Here is a 27,731-nt window from a genome sequence, read left to right as displayed (position 1 = left end):
AGATTATTGCACAATTTTTTCCACGCTCGATGTTCATTAGAAAAATATATACGGCAACGAACGAACGACGATGGAACGAACGAACGAAAAAAAATTCTTCATTAAAATTGTACTCGGCCACTGAAGAAGTAATAAGAAATGATTGCGCTGTTGCTCAATGCGGCTGCTGGTCTTGCTGCTGCTCTTATGGAATGTGTGTGTTGGTTTGTTGTGGGTAAATAATATCGACACACCGAACAATTTTCGGCAGCCCAATGGAATGAGCTAAATCTATCAGTATTGTTACCGTTGGTAGGCCAAAAACCTTTTGCAATGCTTCAAATCAAGCGGATTTATCTATGCAGTAATGCGTATATGGGCACAGCCACGTAAGACGAAACCACGGAAAAAAAGTTAAAAGTGAAGAAAAAATGGTCTTAAAGTTATTAGATTGCTATGAAATTTTGCACCAAACTATTATTTCATAAACTCAATATATTCTGAGAATTTCATGGAATTTGAATTATTTTTTCTTATCAAAATTGTCGAATTTGCAATTTTTTTTGTCATTTTTCGACTTTTTGTGTACTCTTTTTCGAGGGCGTAAATTTCTATCAAAAATTTACAAAATCAGTAGGTTAAATAGATATTATTAAAGAAAAATGTTCAAATTTTAATATTCAGTCGACAGAAATCACATTCTTCTTATCGCATCCTGTTTTTTTTTTGTCACGAAGTTTGTAACGTTACTTATAACTCCGTAATCACAAGTGATAGACAATACTTGAAGCCATTGAATTATCAGTCTTGAGGAGTTAGATCATATGCAATAGAAAAACTATGAGTTTTAATTATTTTTTGAAGAGATATGAGCAAAAATGTGCAAAAAAATGTGACGTTACTGACGATGGCCGTGACCATATACTCTCTCTCTCTCTGGATTTGAACGCTCTAAACCATGTTTCCGTTATGTGAGTGAAGAAGCGAGAGAGAGAGAGAGAGACAGAGGGCAAGGTAAATCTCTTTAATAAATATGTGATTTACAGTGTGCTTCTAAATAATAATGCAATGGGGTGGCACCGTAATGAAAATAAGCGGATAAAGTGAGGGAGGATGAATCGAATTATGTGTCGAAATTGATGAGATCGCAATGTAAAAACATCTAAAAAAAACTCTGTCTCTCCCACTCACTCACTCACTCTTTATTGTTCGTTTACTTGTTTTGTCGAATACAACGCACTGATAGAACGACGATAGAAAAGAACAGCCACCAAAACAAACCATTGAATCGAAATGAATTTTATACAAGCAGATAATAATCTTTGGTCAAATAGATAAAAAAACGCACAGAGACACAGCAACAGAGAGAGAGAGAGAGATGGAAAGAAAGTGAGATTTGTGTGTGCGTGTGCAAAAAATGCGTATGCATGTACATATGTGAGCGTGGGCGCGAGGAGACGGGGAGAGAGAGAGAGAAAAAAAAATGTTGAGAAGATAAAGAATGGAAAAAAATGTGCGTGTGTTTGTGATTCAATATGTTTTTACCAATTGATACAATCGTATGATGCTTGGGTTACGTCTGATAAGATACTTACTTTTACTTCGTACGTATAATAGGAAAATCTTCTATTATACATTGTGCTGCAAATAAAGTGAAAAAAATAGCCAATTTAAATGAAATCGAAACAAATAAATAAAGAAAATAAAAAATGACAAAAAATAAAAGAATAAAGAAAAAATGAAACAGGAAAAAAAATATACATATTTGTGGGTTTGTGTATGACTGAGACCGAAAAGCTCTCATGTCATGCTGTCCGCCTTTTTTAGTCTATTGAATCGTAAAATAAAGGTAAAAAACAAGGATAACAATAAAATATTAACAACAACAATGACGACAACAACAATGACGACAACAATAACAATTTTCTTTTTTGATAGAACATAAAATATACAAAAGACAAAACAATGCAACGAAAAATGGGTAATGATAAGAGAACCCACGGAAAATGAATGATAAAGGTAGGTGGTGCTGTTTTTTTTTTCGATTGAAATTTGAAAAATGAATGCTACAATAATAATAACTATACACAAAATGTGAGACAGAAAAGACAAAAGACACCACCAAAGAAACAATACATACCAGAATATGAGTATTGCTCATACCTTTTGCCCACATGCAAACTGTTAGAGTGTGTGTTTGTCTATGTGGTAGAGCCACTTAATCCAACCACATGTCTTCGGTATGTTAGATTTTGGTGTGAGTAGTGGCAATTTGTTCTTATTCAATACATATCATCCTCCTTACATCCAATGTAAATTACGTTTATTTCCTTTTTTACGTAACAACTCTCCTCCTGTCTCTCTCTCTCTCATTCACACTCTCTTCCTTCCTTTCTTTCGTTCACTCTCGCATCACTTCACATCAATGTTATTAATTTTCCATTTTAATTCGCTTCGTTTCATGCAATTCACATAGACCAACGCATACACACGAAGAGTGAGAAAGAGAGTGGCTGTGAGGTATTTGAAGAATTTGTTTGATACATGAGCAGATTAGACAATTCCAAGAGTGTTGTTCATAAGTAAACAATGGGATTATCATACATAAATGTACAATTATATACAAACGGTGACTTAGATTTTGCCTCGTCGTTAAACAATTTGAGAAAAGCTCTTGCTCGCACTCGCACTCCACCTATCTCTGGAAAAGGTTACGGGAGAGAGCAACCGAGCGGCAAACAGAAGAATAAGAGCCGAATGTAAGTAATCCTACGTCTTATGAACCATTGGTAACATATTTGCAATAAAATACAGATATCTTTTTTTCCCCCTGCATTGTGTGGTCAAATGAACAATGGAAAATTGAGAGAGCGAGCACGCGAGTAAGATGAATTGCAAGACAAACAAAACGTTCACCTATTGCAAACAATGAACTGTTCTTTTAGCATGTGGCGTTAGAACAATGAGTTTGCAGACTAGCACAATGTGTTTGTTTGCACACACACAAAAAATAGAGAATGGCAGATGGAAAAAGACGGAGATCGAGCGATTCCAAAACCAAATCAAATGGCTGTTAATCCAGTGCACTTTTCACACCTAAATGATTATAATGATCACAGACAAGTGATATCGTCACCATTTCCATGGGAATCGTTAAAATAAATATATATGTCAAGTGGCTCGATTGTTATGAAAACTTATTAGCTCTGAACTTTGAACGTTAAGCAACGTTCCATTGAATTGTTAGAAGAGTGAGAGGTAGGGAGAGAGAGAGAGAGAGCGAGTGAAAGAGAAAGAGAGAAAGAACTTTTGACTTAAGTGAACCGTATTCAAATCAAGTGCACTGTATCTTTCAACTTGTTCTTTCTCTTTCGTACAGTTTTTCATTCTCTCTGTGTTTTCATCGTTTCTTTCTCTCTTTCACTCTTCCAAACTTCATATTCCATCTCGTTCTCACTCCACCAAGGTTGTATGTATGTATTATCAACAGAATAATTCATTATGCACTTGGTAATAATTACATTTTCTCATCTTATAGTCGCTGAAGAATCTTCTTAAAGTTAAATTATACTAATTTTGCTGACGAATAGTGAGTTGAGTTTCGTTTTTCTTGTGTGTGTGTGTGTGTGTGTGTTTTTTTTTTTCTGTCGTCATTAATATGATAAAAAATTTAAATGAATGTCGTCGTTTGTCGACAACGTTTCTCTTCTTCTTCTTCTTCTTCGTGTTTTTGGGTCAGAACCATGGCGCGCTGATGATTTACGGGTTAAGTGCATTTTGTGTGTGTGTGTGTGTGTGTGTGCGCGCGCGGTCGCGATACTATAAAGGGATCATTTTCGTGAAGTGTACGATTTGTTGTTGTTGCTGTTGCGTATTGCAAAGATTAAACCAACAGCTGAATTGATATTTTAAAACGAGAGAAAAAAATGCGTTGATTGAATTCTCAGTTCATTTGAAGTTGATGCGATGAGTGTTTGCCACGAATAAATCATTTCAAGTGGAATAAAATAGAAAACTCAATCTCAAAAGCTTTTGCCGCTCTTAAAAAGAGAATATTTCTCTCTTAATTTAGGGCAACAAAACACAACAAATCGATGGCTGAGATCATTTTCCTTTGATTTTGTCAGTCAAAGTGTCCAATTATGGTGAACGAGAGAGCAAACCAATTCACTTGAATTATTTCGCATATCCAAAAACAAGTCAATTGCACGAAAATAATTGCTCCTAAATGTTTTCGTTTACGAAGAAAAGCCATGAAAATTGCATTAACCAAGTTTTTTCCAAACGTTTTTCTTCCCTTTCTTTTTGTGCTCCTGTATAAAGCTTTGGGAAAACACGCGATGAATAACGCAATTTATCCACGTTAAGGTAAACTTTAACGGAAGTGTATGTAATAATGGTATTGTTGCTGCTGTTTTCTCCCACTCTAAAACAACAACTCGTTCGCATAAATAATTCAATGATTTTCATTATTCATTCGAAATCGAAACTCACGTAATTTGGTAGGAGTGTGAAAAGTAGGTATAGTTTTTCGTTCGACAAGTTAGCGCCATTAAAACAATAGATGACAACATCCAAATACGAAAAAAAAACAAATAAACAAGTTTCATACAGAGAATTAAAATAAATACATCGCATTTTCGGGGGAGGGAAAATGTTTTTAGTTTTATCGATTCCACTACAGAATTATTCATTTATTCATTAAAAAGTGGAGAGAGACGGGCAAAAAAGCATAAAAGATTGACCAAAAGAAGTGCTTTAAATGTCCATTCATTGAAAAATAAAAGCTTTATCAATTTTACACACAGACATCAACCATTCTGTTTGCAAAGATAGAGGCATTTTTTAACAAACACTGGTTCAGAGATAGAAATATTTTTACCTAGATGTTTTATACTGTATTAATATGCAAAGCATAGACGCGTACGGATGACCATACGACGAACGTATCAACAGAGCAATCGTTTTTCACTGTGTACTATATTCATACTCACACTTACGCGTGCGTCTCTCAATACACAGGAGATCATGCATTGCGATTCGATACGTTCGTCACATGGTCGTCCGTACGCGTCTATGCTTAGCATATTTATCTTACATATTTCTATCTCCGAACCAGTGCTTGTTTTTTTTAACATATATTTGAAAGTTGATTGAAAAAAATAGAAGTAAAAAAGGTAAATTAAAAAAAAAACATATGCATGTTAAATCTTACCCGAGGTACGGTTATATTAACCAATCCTACACAGATTTTCTTGAGACCCCAACCTATTTTCTGTGAATCGGTTCATCAGTTCAGATGAATGGAGATTGTTTTGGTTTTTTTTTTTAAATTCAATTCGAGTATATTATATTGAATGTGCGGATCCGATTTGCGTAATAGACGAATTTAAGTAGTTCGTGTGTGCAATGTCGAAATTAAGATGCAGAGGATTTGTGTAATACAATATTTTTGGTTGTAGTGTTTGTTTCGAGCGTTTTTTTTTCGTTCAGTGAAGAAATGTTGAATAACAAGAAGTGTTCAGTGTTCAGTGTTCACGATAGCAGAGAACATCATAGAAATGAAAGGAAAAAAAGGGAAAAAATTGTGTAAATAAATAACGAAAGAAAAAAAAAACCGGAACGAAAAACAAAAGAGATAAAAAGGATACGAAACAAAGTAAAACTGAAGCAAAAAACAAAATTTAAAACTTTGAACGGTTAAATGAAAATAACGGAGAGATGCCACAATGTTAAATACGGCAAAATTATACAAACAAAATAGAAAATGCAAGTAGTAGAGCACAGACAGACAATACGCAAATGGCAAATAAAGCAAATTATGTTGTTTTTAAGCGAAAATGTTATCCGAAATTGATAAATTTAAATAGATATAGAACGTGCCTTTGATTAGATATGCGTCGCAAGTGATAGGCAAACGTGGGAGAGAACGCGAGATGAAGGCAAGTGAGACGGTCTTGACGGTTGGTGCGTTAAGTTAATACATTGACAAACAGAAAATGCTCTTATGGGACTATCGCTTTTGCATAGCTTAGTTGATTTCAATGCCAATGGTTTACTCACAGTTGCGCGTATACAATGGCTTTGCACTGTGTGATTCAACTGTGTGCGATTTAAATTGCCAGAGTGTATCAGCAAATTATTATGGTAGCGTTTTTTTTTGTTCTGTTTTTTCTCCGTTGTGTGTGTGTGTGTGTGTGTGTGTGTGTGTGTGTGTGTGTTTTCGTTTTTTTTGTTGTGCGTTATTTATTTTTGGCGGAAAAAGCAGAAGCGCACACGGATTCGAATTATTGTGGCAACTTAACTCCCTGAACATATTCAACATGAATGTTCTTGATTGGAAAATGAAACGATTACCCTTTAGCGAAATGGTTGTTACTTAATTTTCCAGAGATAGATAGAGCGATCGAGAGAGAGAGAGAGAGGGAGAATGTGTGAGTGAGTGAGTGAAAGCGCATTTTTGTCGGATATCAATATCATTAACAACAACAATGGTAGCATCAGGCTGAACCGAATGGAAATCGGTTTCGGTGAACTTTCGACGCCTCACACAAGGGAAGAGAACTAGGACAATAATCATTTTATTATTACATGAGCATGTCACGATACGGTCGTTTTTCCGTTAAATATTGGAGCGAACGCGGGCCCTCTCAAAAATGGGCCGCAAGCCAAATTCAATGCTCTCTTTCTCCCATCACATCAATGAATTTCAACCATTTTCCAACAATTCATTTTGTCGGTATTAAATTACTCGAATTCCAGAAAGAAAAAAGTTTTAACAACAAAAATGATTCTCTTCCTCTTCTTCCTTTCTGCTACTGAACCGAAATAGAATTTGGACTTCGCTTTCGCTGAAGGTATGGAACTTCATTTCTGGTCGATGCTTACATTTGAGTTTGACTAAAAACCAATTTTCGGCCATAAGCTAATTTATTTGTGTTATAGCCAATTTTTCATTGCAAATTTCTACACCTGTTCGATAATTTACGGTTTTTTCTCTTTTTCTTCTCACAATCGAACCAATGTGTCCATCTGCCGATTTCTCTGCACTAAACTTTTTTAGTTCTTATTTTTTTTTTTACATTTCGACATCAAATTGCATTTTATCCTAATCGAATGCCAATTTGCAAAGTGACAAAAGTGATTAGCTTCAATTGAGCATGAAAATGCTGGTGAAACCATTGCCATTTGCCGATTGATTCAATTTTGCGGTGAACAATGAATTTTCAAATACCGATCGTACTCAATTCAATGATGCTACTGTTGCTGTTGCTCACTCAGTTCTGTTTTGCAAGCTATTGGTGGTGGTTGTGATGTTATTTTTTTTTATCGTGTTGCATTGTTTTTTGGTTCAAAATATTTTCCGTTTGTCAATTGGCAAAGTATGCTATCCAATGTGGGGTGGAGTTGCTCGTGTAGCTATTAGCACAAGTTATCGTAAGTGTAAGGTCATGGAATGCACAAATACGCAGGCACATTCACAGACAAGTAAGAAATAGAGAGAACGAGTAGAATATGTTTTTGATGGCAATGATGTTTGTTATTGACTCATACATTAAAAAACAAGACCGCAGAGCTTCGTTTCGCTCCGCTCTGCGTTCTTGAGTTTTTAGTTCCTTAATCTATTTTGTTGTTTCACAACAAACTATTTTTTGGCGCACTACATGAAACTTACTTTCATCAAAGTAACTTTGAAGTAATATATTTATTTGCAAAATGAATTAAAAGATCTTGGTTTTATTTCTTTTTTGAAAGACACTGCCTTTTGTTTAAATTAAATAAAAAATATGAGCATAAAATTCAAATTCACCATAATTTGTTTCATCAATCAAAAAGTATTAAGAAGAAAAAAAGCAGATTACATTTCATGAAGTGCTAAAAAAGAAGCATAATGACAACAGCGTATGGCCAACATCAAAATGTTTTAGAATGTTCTAAGTTTTTGGGCAACGAGGGGAATATCACGCTTGAATTATTTCAAATATTTCAAAAAAATCCAATTTATCTCTAAGAATCTGTCGTATGAAATATGGTGGATATTTGTGAATACGGCGGAATATTCTGGATTTTTGTGATTATGAATGATATTTAAATGTATTTATTCGGATTTAATGCAAAAAATCTCAAATATCTCCAAAATCCACAAAATTCTAATTCATTTATTCGAAATATTCGAAAATATGTCATACAATTGATGTTTATTTCAAATATCTCAAACATCTCACATGATTCAGGAGCGTGATATTCCCCTAGACCAAAGTTTTGCCATAAATGCAGCATATGCATATGAAAATACACGATGCACGTTGATGGTAACTTCTCTTGTCGGTTTCTTGTTCCATTGTTCGTATTACTTTCGTTCTTTTGCATATAACGCATTGCTCTCTGCATATTTTGTAATAATATATATCCATATAATTTTTTCGACGGATTTGGCAAAACGATGGCGCATAACATTTCTTGGAACATTCAAAACACATGTTGAAGCGCAGGCAAAAGAGAGCGATTGTGTGTATATTTTTGTTTGTTTCTGTTCGGTTCGCTGCTGATTCAGTGTTTTATTAGTCATCCAAATGAATGTGATTAGTGGTTGATTAGTAACGGACAGTAGAATTAAAAAACCCGTTAATGATTTCATACAAAGCATCTGTTTTTGAATTGTTTTGTTGCCTGCAATTATTGCTGCATTTTTTTGAGTTTATATGTGTTTGTATTGTTGATTAGTTTGAATTTAGAATACAAACGGACTCACAATCATAAACTATTTAAATATGAAAATATTGCGTATCGAATTTCCCACTTGGCTTCAAATGCAATCCACCAAGGGTATTGGTGTGTGTGTGTGTGTGTTTTGTTTTCATTTTTCAAAACACTTTCGTTCCGCGTGCCAGTAACGAAAAGTGCGGCAAATTGGAGCCTTGACCAGGAAAAAAATACAAATGAAATAAAACCCAACCAGGAAATTCTACAAACACATACACAATATTCACATATTGATTACTACTTTATAATGTATATATGTATATAGATAGAGAGGAGCAATAAACGTGACGATTCAATCATATAGTCGATTTGTACTTACTGGTTTTGATTGTCTTTTATGCTGTTTGAGCATTTCGCATTTAAATACCGAAATAAATTGTCCGCCGTTGAAATGATGGTTCTGCGTTATATTCTGCCGACCAAGACGACGATTATGACGACGACAACGACGAAAATGGTGAGCTCGTGTTGTTCAGTTGAATGAATGTGTATGTTTGTAAGTATAATTTATTACGCCGTTATATACAAAAATAAATGGATTGATTTTGTTGCGCTCTTTCTTACGCGAACAAAAAAAAAAATGACAGAAAATAAAAATCAACTAATATTCTATGCACGTTGTATTCATTTGCACCGATTAAATTTCACCACGAACATAGCCATCGAACTTGATAAATACACACAATTTTTATACAGTTTGAATTCGAAATTTCTTTCTTTCTTTGTTGTCGCACAAAATTTAGGCAAATTTCTACTTTATTTACTTTACAATCAACTATACAATTTATATCTTCATTTTCTTCTTCTCAAATTTTTTTTTTAATTTTTTGTTTAAAATCACAGATTGATTGAAATTTTCAAGGGAAAAAAAACAATTTTTAAAAAAATCACACAAATTCTTTGCAATTGGCTTTGAGAAAACGGAAGAAAAAACATAGAAAAAAAAACCAATCGAATCGAAACAAAACCGAAAAAGATACACAGGAAAGAAGCGATAGCGCGCACAGAAAGGATAGACAGCGTAGTGTAAGTGTTGAAAGAAGTCGTTCGATTTTCGTCAGCTACTTAACTGATCTCTTAGGGTTCGCTTCTTTCTTTGTTAAGTCACATTTTATGATTATCTCGGTAATTGTTTGACGTGTTTATGAAATATGAATGTGCTCATTTTGGCGCGTTGCACAGAAAAAAACATTCGCGATCCGTTAGATTATACATCCATCATTCGTAGTCAGTGAAGCATTTCATTTTGAGTTCGGCAACTGCACACACTGGATCTCTTTGTTTCGTCTACAAAATATGGATGGCAAAGAAAAGACAGAACATCGTCATAAGTAAACGAGTAAAGTTACAAAAGCACAAAACGAAAAAGCAAAGAAGAAACGATATTCTCTTTCGAGACAAAAAAAAAGAGAATCAAAATACTGTGAAATGCGAGCGAGAGAGAATGAAATGAAAATAAATTAAAATAATAATTAAAGGAAAATACGCAGATGTGCGAGCGCGCGCACATGTACGCTGGCAAAAGGAGCAATTTGCCAGCAAATATTTTTAAGAAATCCTCCATGACATACTTCGACTGAGAAAAGATACAACCAACACAATTCTGTTCAATGCAGAGTGTCTGAAGTGACTTTTGTGTGAAATTTTCGGCAAGACGCGCGCGTTCTCATCACTTGATTTAACTTTAGGTGTGGTGTTTTGACTCGCTCTGACACAAAAACACACAAACATAATAAACACACACACACACACCGCATCTAACAAACGTACGAAGAGACTGCATGCTTCCACAACTGGCACACTTCAGCTGATCTCAAAACAATTATTCTCATCCAATCATATTTAATTATTTGACAACAAAACGGGCGTGAATTGCACATATGTACGGTTTAGCGCTTAACCGTTCTAATTCATGTATGTTTATGGTTTATATTGTGATAACAAGTGTGCGTTGTATACACACTGAGTAATAGTTTGGGCGAGAGAGAGAGAGAGAGAGAGAGAGAGAGAGAGGATAGTATGCGAGTGATAACTAACATAACAAACTAATATAACTTTGACTAGTGAAATTTTGTTGACTTTCGTTTATCACTCTTTGGTATAGCTTTTGTTGATGCTGCCGCGACAGCGATTGTTGTTGCACATAATCAGCAAAAAAATGCCCATTTTACGCGCTCACAGAGTTCAGCAGCAGCCTGGGGAACTCTTCAACCGGATTTCCGCACAGAATCAAACGATTGGCAGGCTATATCGTTTATATTTTAAAGCGATTAAATAGAGATTATCCTTTCGGAATTCAATTGGGATTGCTGCCGCTATTGCTATTCTATTTTCTCTATATATATATTTCTTTTTTTCATTCTCTTCCAAATGCGTGCTTTGCATGTCAATTAAAATTCAAAGCTGATCAAAGCCGTAACATCCCAGCGATTGGAGTTTTTGAAAACTAAAAGCCCGCATTTTTGTTCGAAATGGGCGAAAATAGCTCGTTAAAGCGATTATAAATGTTTTGGCGTGGCTTTGCTTTTGTTCAATTGTTTTTCCTTTCTGTCGATCTTTCTCTCTCTCTCTCTCTTTCTCTCCCACTCTCTCTCTCTCCCTCTCACTCGCTACTCTATCCATAAATTACCGTGTAGAATTTAACTTTAGTTGTTATTGAGCGAAAAAGTTTTACATTTGGGAAGTTTGTACGGAAAAGAAAACCGAAAGTCTGGTAATAAACTGAAAACGAGAGCGGCAGCGAGCACGGGGTGAAGAGATAATATTTATAGGCATCAACAACTGTGGAATGTTCGGCACGGAGAACTGAAATGGGGAACAAAAATTTCGTAGAAGCAAAAGCGCGATTTAGTTCTTTTTTTCTCTTTCTGGTGGCGATCTGGTCGGTCTTTGATATCAAATTTGCTTATTTTGATTTCGATTGTTCAGTGAATTTGGTTTTTATTGCGCCTTTTGTGCATGCAGCGCTCATGCTGCGAATGATTGAGATTGTTGTATGATGAAACAAAAATCTAGATCGTTTTAATTGTTGAGCAAATAATAATGTGCGGTCAAACGAGAAAGCGAGAGAGCGAGAGAGAGCGAGAGAGAGAGAGAGAGAGAGAGAGTGAGTGAGAAAGAATGAGAAATAAAAAGCGAAACATTGACAACAAAGATAAAAGTGGACAACGCAAATCAACTAACACACGCCTAGTCATGTGCGCAAATGTTGAATAGAACACGAAGGAGAAAGAAAGAGAGAGCACATTGTGCAAAGCGCGTGCATTTGTTCTGTTACTCGCGCGTCACGTTGCTCTATTTCATACTCACAATTTATAATCTAAAATTATAATTGAATCCCAATAAAAATCAATCGTCATTTATTATGATTGCCTAGTACATGAATGAAAATTCAAATGAACCGAAAGAAGAGAAAAACACACACGCACAGAAAAATATTGACGATAGATTGATTGCGAACAGAAAAAGTCTATGCATTCTGGCTAGACACAGTTTGTATTCACCTTCAATGTTTTTTACACTCTCTCTCTCTCTCTCACACACACACACACACATGCTCTCTCACTCTTTTTTAAGATATCTTCTGAGCAGGGCCATATGTGACAAGCCTTTCTGATTTCACACCAATTGAATCGAAGCATAAACGTTTCAATCAATTTTTTGTCCCTTCTTCGATACTGATTGAAAATGATATGTGAGATTAATGAATACGAGAGCCGCATTTCTGTTTTTGTTGTTGTAATGTCAATGGGGTGATTTTGGCGCGATTCAAATCAATGCTATTGCTATTCAATATTTTGATTTGATTGCGTTCAATTCACTGTCAATGCTGAAACGATAAATGTAAACCAATTAGAAATGAGGTAATAACAGAGAACGACAGCAGTAAAAAAAAAAGCCACATTATACACGATATTTCGGTTGTGTATGCCCGCGATAAAGAACAAGCGCATTCTCGCAAAGGAACGGCGACACAGAGCGAGTGAAAGAATACAATTGAAAATGCACAGACAAAATCACTAGGCACATGTGTGTTATTGTGATTGTATTGGATCGGTTTTTTTTTGGTTTGGTTTGTCATGAATCACAAATGAGTGAATATTTCGTTTTCGAATTGAACCATTTCTGTGAGTAAGATAGGGTCTATTTTTGTTTTTGTTCATTCACACGCTCGAACACACACAAACACACATACATTCGCATCGCATCGTCAGCATGAAATTTTTTTTCCTTCAAATGTGTGTTTTTTTCTCGTTTTTCTCGTGAAAAGAGTTCGCTTCCTCGCTCTCGATTGGTTTCTGCTTTTGAGCTTCGTTCACATACATTCTGAAAATTATATGTGCCTCGTGCCTGGTGTCTTATTTTTTGCTTATTTCGACGAATGTATGTGTGTGTGTGTGTGTGTGTTTGTGTGTGCATAATCGCATATACGAGCGCACGCGAGAGAGAGATATCAGGCTAACGTTATGTATGTTCTGTGTATGACGTCGTCTCAGCTGTGTGTTTCTCTCTGTAAGTATTTCTGTCGGCTGAATTTCACTCGATGACTCTTTCTATGTTTGTGTATATTTATTTTGCTTTGATTTCTGTGTTGTTTCTGGTGTTATTTCTTCTTCTTTCTTTTTGCCCGCAAAAAGAATCCAAATAATCTCGACCAGAAAACAAAAGTGAATTATGGCTAAAGGAATAAAAGAAAAAAAGTGCACGAAGCAAACAGAACCAGAAATATCGTAAATAATAGCGCAAGATGTGTGTGCTGTCAATTACGCGATGCGGCTGAGAACGTTTTTATTTCGTTTTTTACACATTTTCTGTGCGTGTTTCTGTGTAAAAAAAAATTTCAATTGTTACAGTTCGTAGAATTATCGTCAATTTGATTGAGCTGTATATGGCTTATTGATGCCTTTGATGCATGTCGAACGACAACACGATCGGTATTTGTGTGTGTGCATGTGTGGCCACACATTTTACATTAACTGTTGTGATTTCTTTTCTTCTTCTTCTTCTTCTTCTGCTACTTCTTTTGATATTATCGAAACATTTTTCTCACCTCCTAACCCACAAACAACAGCCAAAACAACAACACACGAGGAAGAAAAGAAAAGAAATAAAGAGCTAATATAAATAGTTTCGATAATCTGGCAAATAATGTGTGAAATTGCTCACAATCATGTTAGCACACAAAGTAGCGTAGTTGAGTCCAAGAGGGATACCAATCGAAACTGGGTGGCTATATACACATATGAGATTTGTGTGCCTTCGAATTTCGGTTTACGTATTTTATATGTATATATATATATATTACTGTATGAACGGTGTCGTTTTCACAATATAAATGTGTGGACTTTACTCGGACGACAATATAACACGACAAATGAGTCGAACGAGAAAAAAAAAGCCTTGGGAGCCATGCAAGCTAAGAACTCTGTACACACATGCACAGACCTTGTTTACATTTTAAATTTTTTTTTTTGGACAGTAACACACGCGACACAACTGAAAACTTTTTTGAAATTGAACCAAAGTGGATAAAAAAAAAGAACAAAATTAAAAATACCGAGGCTAGAGCAAGTAAACGAGAGACACACACACAAATGAAGTGAAAGCGAGAAACAAGACGAAGAAATATCAACGGTATGGCATTTCTAACTAAATCAGTTACGAAACTTGAAGAGCCAGAAAATATAGTCGTCTGTCGATCTGTCCACGGCTTTGGATTTTAAATCTGAGACGGCTTTGGCATACACTCATATTTTTCTCTTTCAAGTTCGATGTGTGTTTTTTTTTTCGGCTGTTGTTCATTCAATACACTTATTTGTGTAAACGTTCTTTTGAAAACTGTCATCTTCAATCCAGTTTACTAATATCGCGGACGATTTGAGTCAAAACAATAGGAAAACCGAACGAACGAACGAAAAAACAATGAGCAGAAATAACTGGCAACGTATTTATAAATGATGATGATTGATCATAATGGTCGTGAGCATCGAGCGGATATCACACAAACGAGGAAGAACCCTTTCAAATACCTTTTTGGGAATGGAAAAACACACCATTCGAACATTCATTCTACGCACATACATGTGACACACATCAGCTGAATCGAAGAAAAGACGTGCACGAACCCAAAGCAATTATAATACATAATAATAACGATATTGGTACGAATGATTTTGAAAACTGATTTGAACAAAGTTTAAGGGCAACACACCAATCACAACTGATGAATTTATTTCAACATAATCACATAAACATACACACACACACACACACACACACTAGAGCACAGAGAACATTCATACACATCCTGAACCCTGTGAGAGTCTTTTTTTTCGTTTATTTTGTCACATCTTATTCACATGTGCACAATTTAAACAATAACAGAAGAAGAGGGAAAAAAAACAGAAAGCAATTTCAACTGCTTCCATTCATAACAGCCAAGATTTAATTCTCGCGTCATACGCGCGATTTCAGGTAGAATACGAAATTTCGGATTCGAGATTTGTTTTTTTTTTTTGAATCCGTTGCGAGATATATATTCACTCTCACTATATAATCACGTTTCACACCGACGAAATTTCTACCATTGACTCGCAATCACACACAAATCGAGAGAACACGCGCGATACCGAAAAAATTAAGCCGATTTTTTTTTTGTGTTGTTACTGTGTTCATTCTTCTCACGTTTTTTTCGGTCTTACACATTAAATCATGCATACACTTCTTTCAAAAAGAAAAAATTCATCACAATTATTCGAGTGATCGGTCGAGGATTAAACTTGAATTGAAGTCGTTTCTCACATTACTCACATTTTTCCACTCATTGCCACATTCACTCGTTGATCGGTTGAACGAAACAAAAAAAAATTGCTTATTAGTCGAATAACAACAAAAAGAAGAAACTTTTTTTTCAATAGATTTTCGTCTTTGTGACGATAGACACACATATACACACACCAATTATAATTTTTATATTTTCTTAATTATTTTGTTAGGCTATCGCTAATTCAGAAGGTTCTGTGCTGTTTCGCATTTTCATTAAATTTCTGTTCAAAATGCTCCTTCTACTTCTCCTTCTTCTTCTTCGTTTTGTTTTTAGTTTAGTTTGATTCACAAATGAATGAAAAACGAACCGTTTTTTTTAGTTCATCCGAAATGGCAAGAACGAAAAATTAAAACATAAAACCGAGAACAATTTAAGTATTTAGCGAGAATACCACAAGAATTGATTGTAGTTTCGTTTTTTGTTTTTGGCGCAAATTAAAATCCCAACACAACCGATAAAAGCAACACACAAATTCAAACGTAACAGATAATAAATGATAATAAATAAAAGGAATTTTTGATTGACGAGTGCGAAAACACTACAGACAAAAGACCGTACGACATCTGATGATGGTGCAACGAACACTGAATCAGATATTTGTTGCGAATCGTAGATTTCTTACACACATTTCTAGTTGCGGGAATTGGATGGGCGCCCCGTGCATGTGTGTGTCTTGTCGTATTGCCATGAGCTCTCTGTGTCGTTTGCTGCTGCTGCTGCTGCTGCCACTGCTGTAGCCGTTGCTATTGCTGCTGTCAGGCTATCCATACAAATGTACGTAGTCACATAGTAATGCCATTCGATATGAATGCGAGTAGCGAACCTATGGGAATTCAAAATACACGTATATACACACAAGAGTACATGCGGCCTGTCGGGTCTCACACAAAACATTTTATAGAGTGTGTGGCCAAAGAACAGTGCTGAACACGTGAGCGTCTATGCATCAACGTCAAGTCTATTGTATTATTGGTACCCTATAATTCAGCAATAAAACCTAAACCAAACCAGCCAGATTCTCTTATACTGTCATGCTCTTGCTCGGTCCCTATTGCATGTGTGTGTATCGTTTGTACGAAATATCATATGTTCTGTCCGTGATTTTAGACTCGTAAACACTAACACCAACAACCCGATCGCAATCCACACGGTGTCGGTCGGTCGTGTACAATGTGAACTTAAACTCACCGCCGTGTGAGTGCACGGATCATCCACACACACACATACACACACACACACAGACACTGTGTGTTCTTTCGTTTCGGTTGTTCTAGTAGCCTTTCGGCACTTTGCGTGTACTTTTGCTGCGTGTGTACGCGTGCATGGATGCGGTCTGTGTGTGCGTTCGTAGTGGTTAAGTGTGTGCGTGTGTGTTTGTTGTTTGTGTGTAAAAATATTTTCTATTTTGCTGCAAAGCAATGCGGATGTATTTTAAATCGACAACGTGCTTTTTCGTGCGCTCGCTTGTCATTATTTAAAAGCGTCCAAGAACAGTAGTAAACTTCGGTTCAGACTCGGTGTACAAAGGATCGGGTGCCAATTGCTCTGCGCTGTCCCGGAAAATCCGTGTGCTTGCAACAAATTTTCGCGTAACTTTTTTCGTACCGATTTCGTTCTTTTTTTCCTCTTTTTCTTTCGTTCGTTTTAGTTGCTTTGATTTTTGTGTTAGTTGCAGCTACTGTTGTTGCTGCTGCTGCTGATACTCCGCGCTTCGTGTGGCTGGTGTTTGTTTGTACTCTTTTCCTCGTTGTCATTTGGCATTGCTATACGAGGTGCAGTATCATAATCAAGTCACATCGCTTGCGGGTACATGACACAGTCACCTTTGTCTAGCTTTAGCGGTGAAACATTGACCAACACACAATACACATCACCAAGTCCTTCATCGCTACGTTCATGAAGCGTCGAATGCAGTTTTGTAAATGCAAAACTAGCATAAATGATCAATGAGCTTGACGAGCTAAGCCACAGAAACACACTCAATCACACATACATACACACATACACACACACACAGCGTTTTAAAATGCACTGTTGCTTTCGCGATTATGCTTCTTTTCTTTCGTTGTTGTTGTTCCTGTTGCTGCTGCTGTTGCTGTTGCGTGTGTATGTGTAGGTTGCATTTTACTTTCAGCTAGCACTTTGCATGACAATATAAATAAATTGTATCATTGCGCGCTGTGGCAGAATGTGAAAACAATTCACCATGAACGGTGATTTATTGGTTCGAACAAATTCTTGTTATATACATTTTTTCCTTTTATTTTTTTTTCGTTTGGGTTGTGTGTTTCAACGAAACGTTGATTCATATATGACACACACAGACACAGAGGGATCGAGAGTGACATAAAAAGACGGGTAAAGCGCATATATCTTCACCTGATACCCAATGCATGCATGAATACCGTGCTTGTTATCCTTTTGTTTACAAAAGTTTTGCTTCAACTACACAAATTAATCGGTGAGCAAAAGAAGAAAGTTTTTACAATAGTTTGTGGCCCCGGTCTTATTATTATTGCACACACTCTCTCTCGCTGTCTCTTTTGCTCCATCGAAAGGAACAAAGTGAAACTGTTGAAAAGTCACTTCCGATAACTTTTATTCGATTCATTAAAAAAAAAGATCAATATTTGTAATTTTGGTGTGTTCACACGCGCCCGACACAAAGCAGAAAAAAGTCAAGAGAAGAGGAAGAACAGCAACATGCTAATGGAAATCACTTTTTGAATGGGACCAATTTAAATCGAATAAAAGTTTTTGCTAGCTCTTCTTCCTTTTTTTTCGAACGCTCATAAATTCTTCTCGTTACCGTTGTCTCTCTCTCGATCTCATTATCTCTCATTCTCCGTTGCCGTGCATATTTTCTGGTTACCCATTTCTCCATCGACCTTGTATCATATTTTGGGCCAGAAAAAAAATAGCGGATGGTTCATGAAAATTATGCACTTTTTTGCAGCTAAATTTCGTTTCCATTTCGATGGATTAAAACTTAAGTGGAACGAACAATTTGAATTCTGTTCGTCGTTTTTCTATGGTTCTATATTCAGTCGACGCTACGCAGAATAGAAGAGCTTCGAGTTCATGGTTGTTGAGACAATGGCATATAATTTAGCCGATTCACAAGAATAAACACATTGCATAGCGCGCACGAGAAACAGAGAGAAAGCATTCGGAAAATTTGTTAAGCATTTTCTCCTTGTTTGTTCATCATTCGCGCTGCGTTGATTTTAAATGAGCATGAACAAAACAAGATTTGCTGATTAAAAAAAAACAAAATGTATAACAACAACATCGCATGCAAGTTGCTTTATTATGCTTTTCTCTTTCCCCTCAGCCTCTGTCTCTGTCTCTCTGTCAAGCACTTTGTTTTTCTTTAAAAACATTTCTGTATCTGTTGTTCGGTAGGTCAGTTGTGATAACCCATAAAACGGCGAATCATCTGAATTGTACGCCACTTGACTTGGTATAAGGTGTTTCGATCATTTTGGAAGTTGATACTTCTTGAATGTTGCTGCTAAGATAGAGAGAAAGTAGTCAACCGATTGGAAGAGACACGAAGAAATAAGTCGATTATCAATCATATTGTGCGTGTGAGATTTAAGTGTGGAAAAATTTGACGAGTAAAAGTTGTGAAGGATGTCATCGGTCGTGCGAAATCCTCTGAAATCCGCTTTGCGAAAACAAATCAAAGCCGTTCTGTTGACCCAATCTCCCGAAAGCAGAAAAGAGCAATCACACACCGTAACCAAAAAGGTAGGAATTCATATCATATCAAACTTTAATCGGTTTTTATTATTCTAAATTGTACCACATTTCCGCTCTCTCCCTACGCACACATTATAACCCGATCGCATCATTTTTCCATCTCACATACAAACACACTCACACTCACATTCAGATATTGGATTCAGATGCATTCAAACAATCGACACGTATCAGCGTGTATTTGAGCTTGGGCCATGAGGTTAATACCCAGGATATTCTCGCCGAAATGTTCCGTCAACAAAAAGAAGTGAGTCAATACAAAATGAAAAATCGTCAGCAAAACGACGACAACGACGGCGACGGCATCAACGGAAAATCATCATGAATAATTCATTTTTTGTTTTGTCGATTCGATTCGCCAGGTATTTGTACCGTCGTACAGTGGCAACAGCATGGTTATGCTGAAAATCAAAGACATGAATGACTTTGAATCGTTACCGTTGACAAAATGGAATATTCCTCAACCAAATGACGATGGTACTCGAGAAAATGCCGTCGAAACGGGTGAGTCATCAGTGTGTTATAATCGAGGCACATTCATATGAAGTGCCTTATCGTTTTTTATTCATTCAAATCGATAACAAACGAAAAAAAAAAATGGCGAAACCCGTGTGAAAAATTTGTGACTGACTAGCCAGCCGTCTAATTTCGAACTTTTTGGCTGACTATCAGTAACTAAAAGTGATTATCTCGAACAAAATATTCGACTGTAGTCAACTTCAGTTATAGTCATCTAGTAGCCAAAAAGTCCGAAATTAGACGGCTGGATGAAAGAATAACTAAAAGTGATTGTTTCTATACAACATTCTTGAATTCAATCAACTTAGCCAGTTTTAGTTATTTGCAGCTACATACAATTGAATGACTGTCAGTCACTTTATTTGCACACGGGAATGTAACGATGGATTTGACTGGGATTTGTTTCGTTTGCAAATGATTCTAGGCGGACTAGATTTGATTTTATTGCCTGGTGTTGCGTTCACTCGTCAAGGCGGTCGACTCGGCCATGGAATGGGCTATTATGATAAATTTTTACATGAACACTTCAATAAAAATCCACATCGACGCACCGATTCACCGCAAAGTATTGCCGAAAAAATCGCTGCAAAGAGATCCATTCTATTGGGCCTAGCATTCAATGAGCAAATCGTCGATAACGTCCCATTGGAACAGACTGATGTTTTATTAGATGAAATTGTAACCGCATAACATTCCTATGGCATTTTTTAAAATGGAAAACATTATTTTTTCTCTAAGAATTTTAATAAAGAATTTAGTTTAAAAGCTGATGATTCACGAAAACAAGCGTTTATATCAGTTGAATTTTTTTTTTCATAAGAAAAAAAGTTTTGTGCGATAATCCCCAGTTAACAGATTCAATGTGTCTAGCAAATTCATAGTTATGCTGACCTTTCGTAGTTGTGATTGGGCGACAACATATTTCAAATGAGAATGTTACATTTTCCGAAATGTTCCATTGAATTTATTTATGATTTCATATTCCGTACATTTCTCAAATGAGTCGTGCGTGTGGTGGTGACCTCTGCTGGCGCTCGACCACAAGCTTGTTATGTCAAACAAAACAGTGTGTAGCATTTTCTGTCGAATTGTCGCAAAGACATCGTAAATAATCACAATATTCAAAGAATAAATATTTAATTTATTGTAAATATTAGCTGAGTGAGAATTGTTTGTGTGTGAACGGGAATCATGGCCGATGATTTACAAAATTATAAATTACAACTGCAACAAGTAAATTTTCGTGCAACCAAAAAAAAAGACGATCATCTTATCAATGTTTTCAATGCTAATGACGTTTTGTTTGATTAATGTGTGTGTTTTAATAATTTAGGTTGAGGCAGCCCTATTGACCGATCCCGAGAATAGTGAACTGCTGAAATTGAAAGAAGATCTGGTTGAGGTGATCGAATTGACACGCGATCTGATCAAAACACAATTGGAAGAGCAAAAGAAAACCTCATATGTGGAACCAAACAAATCATCATTTCCATTAGAATCGGATGAAACGGGCGAATCGTCCACAGCAGCCACCAGTTTGGGCGATGATTTTGACGAAATTGAAGCGGCATTATTAGCGGCTGAAAAAGGAACAACGCGACCACAATGGAAAATTGGCGATAAATGCCAAGCAAAATGGACTGAAGATGGCAATTTTTACGATGGAACCATTGAAGGTATTAGCGAAAGTGGTGAAGTCAATGTTGTGTTTGAAGCATATCAAAATCGATGCACCACCACATTGGCCGAACTCAAAGAGCGCGTTGTACGCAACGAAGTTTTCCCATCAAACAAGTAAGAAAACATCACGTTCAACTTAGTATTCATTTTATTTTGGTATTGTCCATTGATTATTTGATCTTTTGTTTCGTTCGTTGCAGACGACATCGGCCAAACAATAAAGAATATTTGAAGAAGAAAAAGGCGAAGAAACAGCAACGATTCAAAGTGCTGGAAGAGGAACGTGAACAGGACAAAAACAAATGGTTGAATTTTTCATCGAAAAATACCAAAAAAACGGGAACAATCAAAAGCATTTTTGCATCACCGGATAATGTGAACGGACGGGTGGGCATTGGTACATGCGGTGTCAGTGGCAAAGAAATGACTAAATACTCATACGGTGAAAAGTACCGAAAAGGCACATAAGTTAGGGAGCGAGAAAGAGAGAATAAGAAACAGTACTATTATTATTTAGCCGAATACAGAAACTTTTTTTTAGCGCGCTACAATCTAACGTAACATACTGTAATTTCCACACATACACACACATACATTTTTTTTCTTCGTCTGTAACACTGAATTTAAACGAGCTAAGAATTAAAAAGAAAAAAAGAAGAATACACATACAAAATAAAAATGGTCCATTTTTTTCGTTCTCCATTAATAAAGGATGAGAATCGGTTTTCTTTTAGTTAATTTATTGAATAGTTACAACGAAAGTAGGTCTCTAATGACGCTCAGCGGTGGTGATGATGAGTCAATGTTGAGAATTCAGTGTTTAGCGAGAGCGTGAGAGATAGAGAGATAGATAGAGAGAGAGAGAGAGAGAGAGAGATATCTGAAACTAGCGGAACTTGGAACATCAAACATGGAGTAGCGGTAAAATGACATTTACCTGATTTTCAATGCCAATCAACAGATTCAGTGCAGAAAGCCTAGAGAGAGGGATAAATGAACAAAAAAAAAACGACATACACAAAACAAAAAGAGAGTTTGTACTTAGTGTGTGAGATAGAAGAAAAGACACATTTTTTTTATATTTATAAGCGATAAGTGTGGCCCATGACACGTGAATAAATGTCAGAAAGAATGAAAAATGTAATAAATATCGCCGCCAGATTTGTTGGTGTCATTTTGAACCGAGTTTGATTGAAGAAAACATATTCTCTTGTTCTGGTGTTGTGTATTCACTTGTCGCTCGTATCTATAGAAGTGTGTGAAGTTTTCGTGTTGCGCTGGAACATTTTCTCCTGATGTTGTTTGGTGTGTTCCACATCTGTTTCGTCGGCGGTGTTCGAATGACATCAGTGAATGTACAATGATGATAGTTTCCTCTAAACGTAATTTCAAATCAATTTCAATATGAAAAATTAAAAGAAAAAAAAAAAAAAAAATTACAAGCAAAAAAAAAACAACGACGCATTCACGACCATCACGAGCGTTAGCTACAAATTTTCGATTTAATATCTCTCTTTTGAATCCACCGACAAAGTAAACAACAGAACAAATATCAATGAAATTAATTCGCGTACTCTTTTTTCTTAAATCAAACACATAATGTTATAAGAAAACAAAACAAATCGCGAGTCAAATAATTGAGTCATATCAACAAAACAGCATACTCACTTGCGTAGCAAATCGATGCAATTCAACGATAAAGTGATAAATTAAAAAAGAAATAACAACAGCAACAAAACGTTATTGTAGTAATAAATTGAGAATTATAGCATTTAGATAGAAAATAAGGATAAAATGTCAAGCGATACAACAAACCAACGAAACAACGTTGATTGGTCCAGGTAATGTGTGGTACAATTTTTTTCTTCTTCTATCGCTCCAGTTTATATAACACATTTTTGTGTTTGCCAACCTAATCAAAAGGCTGGTTAGATGCCAAATGATGTCATCACACTATGCCTTTCTTTCCATGTGCGTGATTCATTTTCTGCCTGTTGCATGTTGTTCTCATTTCGTTTTCTTTTGTTGTCATTTTATAGATATGGTTTAGGCAATGAAGAATCTTACAACTATTCGAATCGCGTACGACCGAGAGGTAATTCGACCGGGTTTGTTGATCTCGGCAATGAATACCAATATGCATCAGGTGGACATCAAGCATCAGGTGCGAATGAGATTTTTGCCGAAGTTCAAGGCGACAAACCATGGTGGCGAACCAATTTCTTTATATCACAACCCATTTTATTCGGCACTTGGGATGGTGTATTCACCTCCGTTTTGATTAACATTTTTGGCGTCATTGTGTAAGTTTATGACAAACATTGGCCTGTGCAATTGTTTTTCCACTGGATTCTCAGAATCTACATCGTTTTTTCAATAAGTCTAAATTGTTATTATTGAAAGAAAAAATGCTGATTATTTCAATTGTATTGTAGATTCCTGCGATCCGGTTTCATTGTGGCACATGCGGGCATTTTCAATGGCGTTTTGATCATTTTTGCCACCATCAGTTTGGCTCTGATCAGTGTACTGGCGGCTGTTGGTATTTGTGAACGATGTCGCGTCGAAAGTGGCGGCGTTTACTTTCTAATTGCGCACACACTTGGCTCACGCTTTGGCGGTTCACTCGGTTTGTTATATTGTTTTGGACAAGCCGTTGGTTGTGCATTGAATGTGCTAGGTTCGTTGATTTTTCAGTTACTTTTGACTTTTCTCATTCGGTTCATTGGCAATGAATCATTTGCAACTACAATTTTGCGGAAGATTTTTGTTACTAAACCTTGCATTTGTGAAATGCGTGATAAAGACTGAAATGTACTTATTGTTGATGTCAAACAGGTTTCGGTGAGTCGATGGCTGGTCTCGTTGGTTTGGAAAAAAATGTATGGGCGATCCGTGGATTTGCTGCTGGTGCGGTGCTTTTGCTTGGTGTGATCAATGTGGCCGGTGTCAAATGGGTTATCAAGCTGCAGTTCCTACTGCTGTTGGTACTGCTGTGTGCTGGACTCAATTTCATGGTTGGCAGTTTCATTGGCGAGGATCCAAGTAAAGAACAGAAGAATTCAAACACTTGTTTTTGTGCATATTTCGTAAAATTTTTAATATAAATGCCTTAAATTCCAGAAAATGGTTTTACGGGATGGAGTTTTGACAATTTGGCAAACAATTTCTGGTCATCATATACAGATGGATATACATGGTTTCGAATTTTTGGTATATTCTTTCCGACAATCACCGGTGTCTTATCTGGTATTAATATGAGTGGTGACCTGCGTGCACCATCCACCGATATTCCCAATGGAACTTTGGCCGCTTTTGGCACATCGTCAGTATTTTTCGATGCACCATCACAACAATTTATCGAATGGTCTATTAAATTTCCTTTTTCCATTTATTTTTCATACAGGACATTCTTGTATTTGGTATTTGTACTATTTTTGGGTGCAACATGTGACCGTAAATTTTTATACACAGACTTTTTGATTGCACAAAAAGTGTCAGCGTCAAGCATTTTATTGTTGGCTGGTGTTTATGTGTCCAGTATATCTTCATGCTTGGGTGCTATGTATGGAACGCCAAGGTATTTTGAACATTTTTTTTCCAGAGGTTGGTTGAAGATAAATTTATTTATATAAATTTCAAATATCAAATAAATTTATCCGATATTTTTCATGCGTTGTGTTGTTCTGACGCATTCGTAGTATATGAACGAAACATCGGCTGTTGTATTGGCAGCCAGCTATTCATCGCAGGAATGAGATTTTTGTTTTGTTTATTTACCGAGATTTGTGAACAAGTCTACCACTGTGTAGACGAGAATGTTCGCCATTTAGTTTTACATTGTCAATACATTAGTTATGGAGATTTTTGTTTTGTTTATTTTTTGTTGTTTGTAAACAAATCTGCATATCTTTTTGCATTGTCTCTACACACTTCTTATGGACATGTACTATGTACAGTGGCAATGCAAAATAATAGGCAGATTTGCTTACAAACAAAAAAAAATAAACAAAACAAAAATCTCCATAACTAATGTATTGACAATGTAAAACTAAATGGCGAACATTCTCGTCTCTGCACATTTCTTATGGACTATATATAGTTTGTAGTGACACAGTGCCAGAATTGTTGACAAATAACGGTAAATGAACAAAACGAAAATCTCATTCCAGCAATAAATAGCTGGCAAATGCGTTAGAACAACACGACGCATGAAAAATATTGGATAAATTTATTTGATATTTGAAATTTATATAAATAAATTTATGTGCAACCAACCTCTGATTTTTTCATTCACATTCATTTTCCTGTGCATTCATCAAGTTCACGGTTACAATTGGTTTTTTTCCTATTCACAGAGTTTTGCAGAGTATTGCATTGGAAAACGTAATTCCGGCCATTGGAATTTTGGGCAAAGGTCGCGGCCCAAACAAAGTGCCTCTATATGCAATGGGTATGCTAATATTATCTTTGTACGAAATTTATGACGGAAATTGAAAATTGTATGCATTTTCAGGGGTAGTAGCTACGGTTACGATTGCATTCATCATGGTGGGTGACATTAATTTCCTTGCGCCGATTGTCACAATGCCCTTCTTGTTAACATATGCATGCATCGATTATTGCTACTTTGCACTGGCACAAACCTTTGACATCCAAACCAAACGTGAAGAGCGTTTTCGTATTCAAGCGCAGAGTCCTTCGTACGAAAGTCGAAGATATGGTGCAGTTGTGAGCGAAAACGATAATGATTTGGATCATTTGTTTCCCGAACGAACTCGTCATAAGCTTGGAGTGAGTTTGAAATTTATTTCGGCTGAAGTTTTTACAGATAGAAGAGATTTAGAATTTTATTTTTCTTTATTTTCTAAAGTATTCATCAAAACTAGTTATTTTCCAAATGAAATCATTCCAGCGCATAAATAATTTGATTAATGCAATTAATATATTTTGTCCACTCCTAAAGAACTCAAATGTTCAATCAAATCACAAGGTGCCTTCAAGAAATTCAAATCTTCCGAACAATATCGAGTCAACAAGCGATGATATTCAAAATAGCGGCGAACAGCATGGCTTAAATGATAGCGATGGTGTTACATTCCGTGGTGGTAATCAAGATTCAGTCAACAGCACAAATGCGCAAGTTAATGTTAACAATGACGACGACGAACCGATCGCACAGCCCATCGCCCCCATCCACTCGAAGACGAAAAATTGGTATTCAAACTATTGTAACCGTTGGGTGTCACTATTTGGTGCTATTCTCAAGATTGTCATCATGATGTTGGTCAATGTGTACTATGGAGCCACATGCATCTTTTTGGTGTTTCTCACTTGGTTCTATGTGTAAGTGCTCGCTATTTAATTATTTTGAAAAATTCCTTTTGAAATTCATTAATTAACAATTTGATCTAAATAGTGGTACGGCAAATCCAGCAGTGAAGCCAGGTCTAGCATCCGAGTTCCGCTTGATTGTTTGGCTCAAGAGCCTTATTATCCGATGCTTTGGGTAAGTTTGGCAAATATTCCAATTCGCATATACATCTAAAACTTATTACATTTCATGTTCCATTCAATTTTCATTCGCCAAAAATTCTCATAATTTTTTCGAATTTTCTTTTAGAAAACGATCCAATGAATTCGAACAAATTGTGGTTACACCATCGTGTCCCGGAGTTGATTTACGTTCCGATCAGATGAACGAAGAAAATGAAGATTTTTCATCACGACGCCGTTACCATCAAACCTCCATCATTCAGGGTCATTATGTTGATGACGTTTGATAACAATGATGATCTGATGAACCCCTCACTTATTATCATTCTGTATATTGTGTTAGAATTTTGCAACTAATACTGTACATTTTTATATTGTATTGTTAAGAATCTTCTCTCATTTTTTTTTGGGCAGCTAAAGCCATGAACCAGAAATTCTGATTTTTATTCGTGACACGAACAAAAATTGTACTATGCAATTAATTTATTAATGATGAAATCTACTAATCGAATCGTAATGTTAACTGTTGTTTCAATCAGATATAGAAGAAAAGAAACCAAGAAAAATAAAACTGTAATAAAGTCGGCAGCATTTTTGTGACCAGAAAGTAGAAGTGTTTTGATTTTATTGGAACAAATCCTCAACGATTGTCATTTCAGAAGAAGGTTCATGGTTGTAATGTCATCACATGTTGTAATTCACA

At 36.0% G+C, this 27,731-nt stretch overlaps 4 protein-coding genes across 25 annotated transcripts in view; 3 read left to right on the top strand and 1 right to left on the bottom strand.

Annotated features, from left to right (window-relative positions):
• The window catches only part of LOC129577351 (transient receptor potential cation channel trpm), a 58,425-nt gene extending 41,385 nt beyond the window's left edge, over positions 1–17,040 (bottom strand). For 3 of the 20 annotated variants that reach the window (XM_055464217.1, XM_055464220.1, XM_055464222.1), the window contains exons 1-3: positions 15,876–16,155; positions 9,062–10,029; positions 5,195–5,254 (exon numbers count right to left, since the gene is read on the bottom strand). In XM_055464217.1, coding sequence (XP_055320192.1) covers positions 5,195–5,254; positions 9,062–9,094 — 93 coding nt within the window. In that variant the 5' untranslated portion in view covers positions 9,095–10,029; positions 15,876–16,155. Of the gene's footprint in view, positions 1–1,574; positions 1,621–5,194; positions 5,255–9,061; positions 10,030–15,552; positions 16,156–16,194 lie in introns of those variants that run through there. The other 17 variants (XM_055464206.1, XM_055464208.1, XM_055464209.1 and 14 more) reach the window with 14 other exon arrangements.
• LOC129577362 (5-formyltetrahydrofolate cyclo-ligase) lies at positions 17,036–20,638 on the top strand. Of its 3 annotated transcripts, none has more exons than XM_055464241.1 (5): positions 17,036–17,169; positions 18,974–19,321; positions 19,467–19,580; positions 19,696–19,837; positions 20,277–20,638. In XM_055464241.1, the coding sequence occupies exons 2-5, from the start codon at positions 19,205–19,207 to the stop codon at positions 20,540–20,542; spliced, it is 639 nt and encodes a 212-aa protein (XP_055320216.1). In that variant the 5' UTR covers positions 17,036–17,169; positions 18,974–19,204; the 3' UTR covers positions 20,543–20,638. The 3 variants fall into 3 exon arrangements, with proteins under 3 accessions (XP_055320216.1, XP_055320218.1, XP_055320219.1); XM_055464243.1 differs by lacking the exon at positions 17,036–17,169 and adding an exon at positions 17,236–17,374; XM_055464244.1 differs by lacking the exon at positions 17,036–17,169 and adding an exon at positions 17,889–18,029.
• A 258-nt stretch (positions 20,639–20,896) lies between these two features.
• LOC129577361 (survival of motor neuron-related-splicing factor 30) lies at positions 20,897–22,989 on the top strand. The gene is made up of 3 exons (XM_055464240.1): positions 20,897–21,085; positions 21,186–21,646; positions 21,733–22,989. The coding sequence occupies exons 1-3, from the start codon at positions 21,044–21,046 to the stop codon at positions 21,998–22,000; spliced, it is 771 nt and encodes a 256-aa protein (XP_055320215.1). The 5' UTR covers positions 20,897–21,043; the 3' UTR covers positions 22,001–22,989.
• On the top strand, positions 22,269–27,635 carry LOC129577356 (solute carrier family 12 member 8). The gene is made up of 11 exons (XM_055464229.1): positions 22,269–23,373; positions 23,572–23,835; positions 23,968–24,212; positions 24,371–24,577; positions 24,656–24,857; positions 24,939–25,112; positions 25,891–25,985; positions 26,049–26,326; positions 26,499–26,878; positions 26,952–27,041; positions 27,156–27,635. Exons 1-11 carry the CDS (start codon positions 23,327–23,329, stop codon positions 27,313–27,315), a joined length of 2,142 nt encoding a protein of 713 aa, XP_055320204.1. The 5' UTR covers positions 22,269–23,326; the 3' UTR covers positions 27,316–27,635.
• Positions 27,636–27,731: the final 96 nt, after the last annotated feature.

This window comes from Sitodiplosis mosellana, unplaced genomic scaffold (assembly GCF_009176505.1).
Source record: "Sitodiplosis mosellana isolate CC-2019 unplaced genomic scaffold, AAFC_SMos_1.0 Smas_scaffold_6197, whole genome shotgun sequence".
NCBI lineage: Eukaryota > Metazoa > Arthropoda > Insecta > Diptera > Cecidomyiidae > Sitodiplosis > Sitodiplosis mosellana.
Note: the sequence above shows the minus strand (reverse complement) of the source record. Positions and strands in the feature narration are given on the sequence as shown.